Source organism: Camellia sinensis, chromosome 2 (assembly GCF_055761805.1).
Source record: "Camellia sinensis isolate YWXY chromosome 2, ASM5576180v1, whole genome shotgun sequence".
Classification (NCBI taxonomy): Eukaryota; Viridiplantae; Streptophyta; class Magnoliopsida; order Ericales; family Theaceae; genus Camellia; species Camellia sinensis.
This window is the reverse complement of record NC_138962.1, coordinates 38,587,012-38,600,326: the sequence shown is the minus strand read 5'-3', so window position 1 is coordinate 38,600,326 and position 13,315 is coordinate 38,587,012. Positions and strand designations below refer to the sequence as shown.

Genomic DNA, 13,315 nt, shown 5'->3' with positions numbered 1-13,315 from the left:
TTATATAAATAAAAATAAAAATTATTAAAACATAATGTTTAGATTTTCCTTTTCAATGGTGGTGGACAGTCACAAAGCGGAAGTGGCGATAAGTCACTTCGTTCAATCCCTATTTCAAAAACTTTTTCAAATTTTCTTAAGTTTTCAAAGGAAATTTTAATTTGTACTATAATGCTATTATATGTATTACAAATTCAGCTCATTAACTTTTTAATCATATTCTGGGTGCCTGACCCCAAATATAGTGAAATAAACCAAACGAAATTAAACCAAATTTTTTTTATTTAAATAAAATAGAGTCAAAATTAAATATTTTGAGACGACATGATATTTTCATATATTATTTTCAAGTCAATAAAAATATTTTTTTTGAATAAAATAGAGTCAAAATTAAATATTTCAGAGAACATGATCTTTTTATTTATTATTTTGAAGTAATTACAAATTTTTTTTAATAAAATACATTCAAAATTAAATATTTTTTGTTTAATAATTACATTTAGTATAAATTAGACATTTTGATTCAAAAAATATAGACATTAACAATTTCTGAAGCATAATTTGATTAAAAAAATATAGACATTTTGATTCACAAGTATAATTTCAAAATTACAATTTCTGATTTCAAATTTCAAAATATAGACATTTTGTAATTTCAATTCAACAATTCTCAATTGCATGAATTTCGTAATATGACATTAACAATTATGAATTATATGAATTTCAAAATTTTAAATTTTATTCTTAATTAAACAAAATTACTTTTAAAACCCTAATTTCAAACCCTAATTTCCTTTTAATTCCTCTTAACAAGCCCAAAAAAAAAAAAAAAACTCACAAGCATAATTTCAAAATTCCAATTTTTGATTTCAAATTTCAAAATATAGACATTTCATAATTTCAATTCAACAATTCTCAATTACATGAATTTCATAATATGACATTAACAATTATCAATTATATGAATTTCGGATTTTTTAATCACGATTCTTAATTAAAAAAAATTACTTTTAAAACCCTAATGTCAAATCCTAATTTCCTTTTAATTCCTCTGAACAAGCAAAAAAAAAAAACAATTTCCAATTCAACAAATATAAGTTGGTTTATTCAAAATTCAAAATATAAACATTTTGATTCACAAGCATAATTTCAAAATCCTAATTTCTGATTTCAAATTTCAAAATATAAACATTTCATAATTTCAAGTCTCAATTCTCAATTCTCAATTATATGAATTTCATAATATGACATTAACATATTTATGATTTATGAATTTATGAATTTCATAATTCCAATTTTCAATTTTCAATTCTCATATTTATGATTTATTTAAAAAATTCAAAAAATTAAAAAAATTCCAAACCTGATTTATGATTCAAAAGCATAAAAATTCACAAGCATTAGAACCCTTAATAATGTGAAGCCTAGAATGTCATTCTAAAAGGATGTGTGAACAATCTGATATCGAGCAACAATTATCATTAGAACCCTAATTTCATAACCACACTGATAAAGCGTAAAAAATCCAAACCCAAATATTCAATTCACAAGCAACATCAAAAAATTCAAAAGCATAAAAAATTCCACAAATTCAAAAGCATTCACATTTCTGATTTCGGATTTCCAAGCCCTAATTTCTGATTTCAAAAAATTCCAAACCCTAATTTCAAAAAAAAATTCAAAAAATTCCACAAACCCTAATTCCACAAACAAATTCAAAAAATTCCAAACCCAAAAAATTCCAAACCCTAACATATTTAATAATTCACATATAAAACCCTAACATTCACAGCAAATTAAAACACATCACATTTTTACAAACACAAAAAATAAATACATAAAATTAGGGTTAACTGTCATACCACGGAGAGAGGGAGAGAGCAGAGAGCAGAGATCAGGGTGATAGCAGAGAGCAGAGAGCAGAGGGAGAGCGATAGTGAGCCGAAGCAGAGCGAGATCGAGTGAGTCTGAGAGCAGAGGGGGATGGAGAGTGAGAGATGAAGAGTGAGAGATGGAGAGTCTGTAGATCGAGCAGAGACGAAAAATGTAAGTGTGAAAAACATGAATGCAAATGACGGGGTTCGTCTTTTATAGCAGTGTGAAAAACGCTTTTTCAATTAGCGTTTTCATTTAGTTACAATGAAGTCGTCATTAGAAATAGCGTTTTATTTACAAAGGTGATGCACAGTGAAGTCGCTATTCTGAATAGCGTTTTCTCAAAATGAAGCGCTATTAGAAATAGCGTTTAATAATTTAAAACCGCTATTCCGAACAGCGTTTTATTAATTAAACTCGCGATTCACAATAGCACCTTAACTATTCATTAAATTTTGGCCTCCAAACAGTTAAATCACGATTTATAACAGCGCTTTAACTTAGTTTGAAAATTCCGTCCAAATTAGATCTAGTTTGAAAAATAAGAAGTAAAAGAGGCTTAGTTTGGGAAAATTCCCCCAAATTACAGAAGCAACAGAGTAGGGCTTCTCACTCATCACATCTGTATCTATATGTAAACACACGCGCGCGCGCGCGCACACATATATATATATCTGTAGATCCAGAGGCATCAGTGCGTGAAAGATTGGCTAGGGTTTTGGGGATGCCATGACGAGCACAGCGCAATCAATAATTCGTTTCTGTGGTCCGGCCGCCGGCACCGGCGGCAGCAACTTGGATGCGCTCAACCGCGTCCTCGCCGACCTATGTACCAGAGGCACTCCCAAGGTTATTTCATTTCTGAACTGTTTGGTTGCCGAGTAAAAATCGGATGTAGTCAGCTTTGTAGTGGCATGTGCTTATTTGTTTGGATCATAAGTTTTGTTAGATTATTGTTTTTGATACTTTATTGGCTGTGGACTGAGAAGAACTATAATTGTTAAGTTTGTTTGTGTGTTTGTGAAAGATGGAGTTGGTGTTTGTATTGGTTTTGAGATTACATGTTTAATTAGTTAAGTAATTAATTTATAGTGAAATTAATTAAGTTGGAAGTTTAGTTATTGGCCACAGGTAGAATTTAGATGGAAGGAATACCAGTTTCCGTGTAAGTTGAGAGAATGGTGAATCTATTGATTGTTGTGCTTGGCTTGGTGGTTTTTTAGATGAATTATGTTTCCCTGAATTAGAGTCGAACTTGGAAATTATGGTTTCCTGAAGTATAATTAAATGAACAACCTACCATTTACTGTATGCGTAATCAAGTGAAAAATATATCGCCAAAACCCTTAGTTGACGCCCAAAGAAAACATGGTTTCTATTTTTTTCCTTATTGGTCGAAAGAAGAAAAGGGAAAAAAATTTTGAATCTCAATTTAACTTATATTGATCTCAAAACATTTTTACACATTCAATACACTTTTAACACATTTCAATACATTATTCACACATTTATACATGTTATTGACACCCCAAAGGGCTGTTATTAGCATTTTCTTTTTCTTATTCACCATCTTTCTGTACCTTTCTTTAGATAATGAATTGTTTTTTATTTGTTTTTGGTTTCTTCCCATTTACATCAACTAATTGCTGAGAGTATGATTTATTGTGTACCATCTTTTTCTTTGATTGCCTTTCTTCAATTTGCATTCGAAACATATGTAACTTCATCTCTATTTGTGTACAAAGTCACCAAATATGTAATTAGCTGTGTTGCCTAGGCTGCTTCTTCTATTTTGATTTTTGTTTGTGGTTATGTATCAAGATGGGACTGGTTGGTGCTTTTTTAATCCTTTGAAAGTGCAAATTTGTATTTTTGATTTGTTCTATACTTAAGTAATTTTCTGTTGTCATGCCATGCGCTTATCTATTTATATGTATTTTTTTTTTTTGGTTGATAGGATGGTGCTGCATTAGCTTTAAAGAAACATGTAGAGGAAGAAGCTCGTGATCTTAGTGGAGAAGCCTTTTTTCGTTTTATGGATCAGTTGTATGATCGGATTACTAGCCTGTTAGAGAGTAATGATGTTGCTGAAAATTTGGGAGCATTAAGGGCTATTGATGAGTTGATAGACGTGTCACTTGGTGAGAATGCTTCCAAGGTTTCAAGGTTCTCTAATTACATGCGAAATGTATTCGAGGTGAAGCGTGATCCTGAAATTTTAATCCTTGCTAGTAAAGTTCTTGGCCATTTGGCTAGGGCTGGTGGGGCAATGACAGCAGATGAAGTGGAATGGCAGGTTTGTTGTTGTGCTATTCCTCCATTATTTGCAATGTAGTTTGCGTCTACGAGGATCTAAAATCTATTGGTTCCTCAGGTGAAAAATGCTCTTGGATGGCTTCATGGTGAAAGAACAGAATATCGTCGTTTTGCCGCTGTCTTAATTTTGAAAGTAAGTGCAACATTTATGCTGTTATGGACAATTTTTGTCTAAGGTGTTTTTAAAGCTTTGTACTTTAAGCCAATATATAAGAAGCATGACTACAAAAACGGGATATGGATATGACACAATATGGACATACTGACACAACAATTTGAAAAAAGAAAAGGCACAACATGGCATGATCACAATGACAAATAAATAATATATATATTTTAACATGTATGGATGAAAATAATAATTATTTCTTCATTTTTCCCATTATAATACGTTAATATTTATTATATCAAAATAGGGAGAATTTTTTGCATTCTACATGTTGGAAAGTAAGGCCACATTTGATTTACAGACAAGATTAGGCATGATAAGTTATCCCGTGATTACAATCCAGGGATAAGTTGTCCCGTCCCGAGGAAGATATTTTTGGAATTTTGCAACAAAAGTGTTATCTTAGATTCTTAGAATAAGTTACCCCACACTCCCCTAGGACAACAATCTCGCATATGTGGGAGAAAAGGCTCCCTCAGGATTAGTTGTCATTGAGTTAGATAGTTTGAATAAAATGCGGGATTTTTAATCCTATCCCACCCTGTATTTGTGAATCAAGTGTGGCTTAAGAGTTTTAATATCTATTTTAGAAATCATTATTCATAAGCAAATTTGAAATTTTGGGTTGTAGAATTTCTAAAATTTAAAAATCTAAGGAAGGCAGCATCAATGGTCGTAAATCCTCATTTTTTTTCATTTTATTCTTTGATTAATTTTTTTTTTTTTTTTTTTCAAACTTGTAATGTGTATATGTGGGTAAACGGTGGACAAGTCGGTTCCCCAAGTGTCCAAAGCATGTCTGAAAGTGGGAAAAAAAACTGGACAAGTTTGGATGCTTGTCTTATATCTATTTTGGAGTGTTCGATGAGTGTTGGTGTTCGACACATGTTTACAGATAAAACACGTTCTTAGAAGTGGCTGTGCATCTTAAACTAATATACCATCACATTTATGAGATTGTTGTAGTTCTTTAGTCCTGTTCATTCTTGCCTTGTTGGTAATTCTTGTTTATGTAGAGCTTATTTATTTAGAGAAAAAGGGGCCATTCTTGACTGTTTTTAGTTCTTATTTAGCAATTGATGCTTTTAGCACAATACAACATATATTCTCTCAATAAATATATACACATAAATTTCTACTGTTTGTTTTTTTTTATATTTGTTTCTATTGTGTTATTTTAAGCACATATTTTTTTTTTCAATTTCAAGTTTACAATGTAAGAAATTTTTCATTGCTTCTTCATTGCCAAATTATGTTTTGTTATTGCATTAGAGACTATTGAAGGTGGAATATTTCCCAACTTATAAGCTCAAAGGCTATCTTAGTGTTATAGTTAATTTAGTTGTTTTTGGAAATATTTGTTGTCTACATTGTGATGATTTCCATCTCACAGGAAATAATTCTTTTGGTTTTGGCTTTGTTGTAGGAAATGGCTGAGAATGCTTCGACTGTTTTCAATGTTCATGTACCTGAATTTGTGGATGCTATATGGGTTGCATTGAGGGATCCAACATTAGCCATTCGAGAGCGGGCTGTAGAGGCATTGCGTGCTTGCCTTCGTGTTATTGAAAAGCGTGAAACTCGTTGGCGTGTACAGTGGTTAGTTTGGATACATTTTTTTTTTAAAAACAAAATTTGGTATTGTCAAAAAATGATTGTGCGAAAATTGTTAGGCTGCAATTGATAATATTAATATACATATTTCTTTTAGTATTGTTAAAGATATCAATCTTTGTTACATTTTTTGTTTGAAGTTACCTGTTTAATGATTATTTTATCTATTGTAACTCTGTTTTTGAACTACTTTCATGGAAAATTCTCTAGCTTGGATGGATGTTTTTAGGATGGGCTAAGAAGCTTGTAAGGTGGAATCTCAAAGGTAGAAGAAAGGTTGTAGGGTTAGTATATGGACAAAGGTTGGAATTGGCTATAGGTTTTTATAGTGTGATGTTGTTGGAATTTCAAGTCCATGGTTGCTAAGAAGTTTGGATTCTTTGGTAGTGAGTATTAAGGGTTTAGGTGCATTACGGGATAAAATGTAGGAAGAATGGTTGTGGTTTATTAGGCTTGAGAGTCTATGTTTTGGTGATGAAATAGAGGTTGTTTTGGGGCTATGAATTTGTGATTAGTAGCTTAGCTTATTTTGGAACATAAGGAGAAGAAAAGAGAAGAAGAATTACGAATCACTCCTAGAATTGCACCCCCTCCCCCTCCTGAATTTGACACATTTTACAAATCAAACCTTAATTTTTTAATTTCTTCAATTTGAACTTTAATTTAAGCTTATATAACAATTATAATTCTCCATCCACTGCTGTGAAGTAATTTAACAAATATTATTATTTTTTTTTGCAATACAAGTGGCACTATCTTATTTAATTTTTTGACTTAATTTTAAACTTGACCACACAATATCAAAATCATCATTTATTAATCATCTACTAAATCAAAACCATCCAGCTTTTAAGTTTGTCACGGGCCTAACACACTAGATCAACCTTACTATACCCCTCATCCCTTCCATTCCCAGGCCACGCTCTTCCCCTTCCTTCCACAGCTACCTTTGCCTCTTCCTCTCCCTTCCACAGCCACCCTTCCTCATTCGCCATCTCTAGGTCCCTTCTCCTTCCCTACTGTGCCCCCCTTTCCCCTCCCCCTCCTCCTTCATCTTCCATTTCCCATTTTGCTTCTGCCATTGCCTTTGCCTTTGTCTCCTTCCCCTACCACCTACCCCTCTCCTTCCACTTCCATTTCCGCTTCCTCCCCTTTCCATTCCCAAATCATTGATTCATGAAGTATCGTGTTAATCTTGACAACATTCCTGCTGTGTTTCCAGAGATAATTATGGGCTATGTTGACCCAATAGAATGGAGTTACTATAAGATGAAAGGAGTCATTATTGTTTGAAGAGACAAAAATGATGAGTCATTCTTGGAGGGTTTCTTCACTGCTTATACTAACATTCAATTCAATGCTGGGGTTTACTTCTTTAATGGCAATTTGGATCTTATGTATCATCCTCCCACACACGATTTGATTTTTATGAATTGGAGAAAGAGCACTATTTTGTATATATATGCAATATATATATACAATATGCGATATGTATATATTGTATATGTAATGGACTGCTTCATATGCAATATATAGAGTATAAGTGTTAGAATAGGTATGCATATAATATGCAGTGGAAGAAGAGTGCTAAATTTCCAAAATTATTCTTGTTCATTAGTCTAGTTAACAGAAATAGATGGATGGTTTCAACTGGGTTGAATAAAAAAAATCACGGTTTAAATTGAAGCAATTAAAAACTTGGGGTTTGATTTGTTACAAGAGTCCAACCTTTTTTTGGGTTGTAATTTCCCGTAGTTTTTTTTTTTTCCTTCACTTTTTAATTTACATTTTCCTGAGCAATGTGAACATCAAGTGGCCTTTAAATGCACATGTTTATGCTTGACGAACTCAGATCAGAATATAAAGTTATGCCTTTGGTTCATTTGAGTCAAATTTTGATGGCTACGTGTCTAATTGTATCCATCAAGGGAGGTGATTTGGCATTACAATATAGACGTGGTTGTTAGTAAAGAATCAACTTGACTCTTTTTGTATATGGTGCTTGGTTTGCTTTCCTTGTATATAAGATCCTAATAAATCTAGTAACGTGTTTAGATAATACTCGTTCAAGTTGTATAAAAAGTGGTTTCCCATGCTCGCTCGTTAGTAAAAAAATGTTGTAATGCTTGGTTGGGCATTCATTCTATTGCTATTTTGTTAATTCATTGAGAGCTTATTTATTTATTTTTATCTTTCTTGTGCTTTGGACAGGTATTATCGTATGTTTGAGGCTACACAAGATGGGTTGGGCAAAAATGCTCCTGTTCATAGCATACATGGTTCTTTACTTGCTGTTGGCGAGCTTCTGAGGTTGGTTGAGATGTTGGTTTGCATTTTGTTGCAGACTTAAAAGTTGTTTATTCCAATGAGTATTGGTTTTTCAGCTTGATTTCGCCTAAAATTCTTGCATGCAGATATTTTTGGTTGCTTGTATTTCTTAGGAACTTTTTGTATTGCTATTCTATTTATTGGGTATTACAACAAGGTAAATGGAAACTACTCTAGAATTTGTAATGCATGTTCTATATATGAACATTTGGTGCCGTCAGTGTAAAACCAAGCAAGTGAGAAGTAACTAGTTGATATTTTGGCCTTTTTTTTTTGTGGTTGCTTTGTCATGATTTTGTCACTGCTTATAAACTTGTCCGTTTTGTACAAAGAATGGATCTTTGTACTAAAGTTTTTATCAAAATAGGTATGGATACTGCCCCGTTTGGTGTAACTATTAAAACAGCTTATAGATTATAGCTTAACAGATTATAGATTATGACTTTAATCAGAAGTTGTTGATCTGTTTGGTATAACTGTTGGATTATAGATTTAAGTTGCTGAGTAGTATTTGTTAAATAAACTGTGAAATAGCTTTTTCAATTAATTTTTATTTTTTGTTTGTCTACATTTCTCATAAAAAATAATAATAATAATCTATAGTCCATTTGGGTCTTTTTCTATTTTTAAAAAAATAAAAAATAAAAAAAATTAAGAGTATAACCATAAATTAACATGTCCACAGCAGAAGCTGATAATCAGAAGCAAGGGGTGAGCAGCTTCTCAGAAACAGCTTTTTTGAGTTAAAATAAGCTGCTAGAATCAGAAACTGTTTGAAATAAGTTTAACCAAACAGTCCAAAATAACTTTTTCAAAGCTAAAAGCTATAAGTTAGCTCTGAAAAGCTGAAACAAACACCCAGGTTGACTTAGGTTTAAGCTCTCATAGGTTATCTGGTAGAAACATTTTGTGGAAGCTCTAGAACTATAATGCTCACCTAATATCAATATCAAACAACCTTTATTACGTACTTTTGGTGGAACTATCGAATTATCAATAGATTTTTGTAAGTGGTGAGTTCTAGGGAATTATACTTCAACCTGCTCCTTGTGCAGCTTCCCCTGGAATTGAGTCTGTTTTTGCATAAAGTAAAATCTGTGGTCTATTAGTTTCTCAAATCATCGGGTTGTTTAGCCTTTGTTTCTAGGCCTTTATTCCTTGTCATGGTAATTTTTTCCTTGTCATTCCTTTTCTCCTTTCGCTAAATTTTGCATGCTGCTTCTAGCTTATTGGGTTATTCATCTTTTAGTCTAAAGATTGTTCATTCAGGATTTATCATCATCATTTGCACTTTTCCTTGTTTCCAGTTACTTATGAATGAATAAAACTAGTTTTCTCCAGTATGTGTCATTGAATAATCATGGTAAAAGTTTTTTTTCTAGTTTTTTTCATTTGTTAAGAATAACAAGCATGGAGTTCCACTGATGGTACCTCTATGGCTATGGTATAATTGTGCTGCTATAGTGCCCTTATTCTCTACGGCTATGGTATGATTGTGCTGATAGTATGCAATATTCTCAACCTGTTGGCAATGTTGTTGTGAGAAGTACCACGTGTTTATCATATAAATTTGCGTGTTTACTTCTTGAGTTCATGTAGTTTCGACAATGGCAACAACAGTAGTAATTGATTTGAATATGCTAGTACCATTTCTAACCATTAGTACCCACCAAGCACCAGTTTGTTAACTTTTGAGTTATGATTCTAATTGAGGATGTGAATCGAGTTCCATTTGGGCAGGAATACGGGTGAGTTCATGATGTCAAGGTACAGGGAAGTTGCAGAAATTGTTCTCAGATACCTAGAGCACCGGGATCGGCTTGTTCGTCTCAGCATAACTTCGCTACTACCTCGTATTGCTCATTTCTTGCGTGATCGTTTTGTCTCGAACTATTTACAGGTTTGTGAACTTAGCTTTCTGTTTTATTATGTTGTTGGAGGTCTGACATTTTTTTACTTATCTTTGGTGTTGTTTGCCCTTATTATGTGTTTATGAAAATGGTTTTCCTTGTACAGATATGCATGGATCATATTTTTGTAGTTCTTAAAACACCTGCCGAACGCGCCAGCGGGTTTGTTGCTCTTGGGGAGATGGCTGGTGCTTTGGATGGTGAACTTGTCCACTATTTGCCGACAATAACATCTCATTTACGTGAAGCGGTATGTTATCTGTGCCATTGGTTTGTTCTGGTCTCCTTGCCCCAATTTTGGTTCTTTATTAACTCCTGTGTATTCATTCATTAGAAAACAAGTTTCTGTTGAACTGGTACATTTTGTATTTGTAGATTGCTCCTCGTAGAGGGAGACCCTCACTTGAGGCTTTGGCTTGTGTTGGAAACATTGCAAAAGCAATGGGGCCTGCTATGGAACCTCATGTCCGTGGTCTTTTGGATGCTATGTTTTCTGCTGGTCTTTCCTTTACGCTAGTGGAAGCTCTTGAGCAAATAACTGTCAGGTAGGCTAGAATTTCTGGAAACACTTCTGTTAATCATTTTTCTGGGATGAATTCCATTCGAGGATTTTGACCTATGATAATATTGGATATTTCAGTATCCCATCATTACTTCCTACCATTCAAGTTCGGTTGTGGAAGTGCATTGAAGAGGTTCTTCCAAAATCTAATTATGTCCAATCTAGGCCATCTGTTGCCATGAGTCGAGGAAATGTGATAAATGCCACTCCACAAGTTACAGAACTCAGCGGTTCTGCTCTAGTGCAACTTGGTTTGCAAACTCTTGCCCGTTTTAATTTCAAGGTTTGTATACTCGTCTTTTACGGTATGCCACTTGTTTTTTCCCTTTCATTACATTGTGGAACTACTATTTGTTTTAGGGACATGATCTTCTCGAGTTTGCAAGGGATACGGTTGTAGTATATTTGGAAGATGAAGATGGAGCCACCAGAAAAGATGCTGCCATTTGTTGCTGCAGATTGGTAGCAAATTCCTTTTCTGGCACTGCTTCTGCCCAATTTAGTTCTAGTAGGTCCACTCGGACAGGCGGAAAGCGACGGTGTCTTGTTGAAGAGGTGTGATTTTAAACTATCTGTCTTTGTTCATTTTTAATATGATTGCTGTTTTATTTTAGTTTTCTTCTGGTTTTCTTGACTTTTTTGGGCCTGTTCTATTCAGCAGCAAATTTACTTGAGCCATTTTTTTAATAAGTGAAATTAGTTTATTAAGAAGCACCAAAGAGGGAGGAATACATGTTAACACGAAGTATCCCAATTTTACAATACACTTGGCAGAAAATGATCTAGAAATTAGATATAGGTACGGGGATACGGAGGCTTTTCCCAATATAAGCCTTTTTTACATTGTATTTCCAAAACTAGGTCAACTTTTGACGGAATTCCAAAACTAAGCTAAAGCGCCATTACTATTCGCGCTTTTACTGTTAGGAGGCCAAAAGTTGATGAATAGTGAAATCGCTATTTTAAATCGCGATTTTAATTAAGAAAACGCTGTTCCAAATCGCGCTTTTAACATAAAAAAAATTTCTGAAGAAAACGCTATTTAAAATAGCGCTTTTACTGTGCATATAATAATTATTATTTTTTTTTTTTTAAAAACGCCATTTGAAATGGCGTTTCTACTGTTCATTCACCAACCAAAGCCAACACACACTGACACACACACACCAATGAAATAATATAATTTTTATATATAATAATAATTTATAATAATTAATTATATAATTTTTATAATTTTTGTAAATATAAATCATTTTTAGGTTATGAATGGTTTGATTTATAATACGTATGTAAGGATAAAAATTTTTATAATCAAAAATAATTTTTATAATCAAAAACAATTTATAATACGTATGTATTATAAAAAAATTTATAATAATTTATAATACGTATGTATTATTTGAATCTTTACATTTTTTATTTAAAATTTTTCACAGTAAACCCATCTTCACATTTTATAATACGTATGTATTATTCAAAAATAATTTATAAAAATTTATAATTAATACGTATGTAAATAATTTAATACGTATCTTCACATTTACATTTACAGTAAACCCATCCTCACATTTACATATGTATGGTTTAAGGGTAAATTTTTTGATAAATGACTTAAATGATAAATCAAACCATCCATAACCTAAATTTTTTTACCCTTACATACGTATGATTTAAATAATTTATAAAAATTATTGTCATACGTATGTAAAAATCGATTATAAAAATTGCAAAAATTATTCAAAAATTATTACAGTAAATCCATCTTCACATTTAGATTATTTGTAATTTTTAAAATTGCAAAATATAATTTTCGTAAATATAAATCATTTTTTTACCCTTTATTATAAATAAAGGGTAAAAAAATTGTAAAAATTGTAAAAATTAAAAAAATTTTAAAAATTATAAAAATTATATAATTGATTATTATAAATTATTATTATATATAAAAAAATTTATAATCAATTTTTGCAATTTTTATAATCGATTTTTACATACGTATGGCAATAATTTTTATAAATTATTTAAACCATACGTATGTAAGGGTAAAAAATTTTAGGTTATGAATGGTTTGATTTATCATTTAAGTCATTTATAAAAAAATTTACCCTTAAACCATACGTATGTAAATGTGAAGATGGGTTTACTGTAAATGTAAATGTGAAGATACGTATTAAATTATTTACATACGTATTAATTATAAATTTTTATAAATTATTTTTGAATAATACATACGTATTATAAAATGTGAAGATCGGTTTATTGTAAAAAATTTTAAATAAAAAATGTAAAGATTTAAATAATACATACGTATTATAAATTATTTTTGATAATTTATAAATTATTTTTGATTATAAAAATTGAAAAAATTATTTTTGATTATAAAAATTTTTATCCTTACATACGTATTATAAATCAAACCATTCATAACCTAAAAATGATTTATATTTACGAAAATTATAAAAATTATATAATTAATTATTATAAATTATTATTATTTATAAAAATTATATTATTTCATTGGTGTGTGTGTCAGTGTGTGTT

General features: G+C 31.5%; 1 protein-coding gene across 1 annotated transcript in view; it reads left to right on the top strand.

Annotated features, from left to right (window-relative positions):
- Positions 1–2,314: 2,314 nt before the first annotated feature.
- Positions 2,315–13,315, top strand: part of LOC114280712 (serine/threonine-protein kinase TOR) — a 57,623-nt gene continuing 46,622 nt past the window's right edge. Inside the window, exons 1-10 of the mRNA XM_082914178.1 lie at positions 2,315–2,724; positions 3,833–4,171; positions 4,250–4,324; positions 5,787–5,959; positions 8,186–8,284; positions 10,043–10,202; positions 10,319–10,462; positions 10,588–10,757; positions 10,853–11,057; positions 11,135–11,329. Coding sequence (XP_082770304.1) covers positions 2,605–2,724; positions 3,833–4,171; positions 4,250–4,324; positions 5,787–5,959; positions 8,186–8,284; positions 10,043–10,202; positions 10,319–10,462; positions 10,588–10,757; positions 10,853–11,057; positions 11,135–11,329 — 1,680 coding nt within the window. The 5' untranslated portion in view covers positions 2,315–2,604. The remainder of the gene's footprint in view (positions 2,725–3,832; positions 4,172–4,249; positions 4,325–5,786; positions 5,960–8,185; positions 8,285–10,042; positions 10,203–10,318; positions 10,463–10,587; positions 10,758–10,852; positions 11,058–11,134; positions 11,330–13,315) is intronic.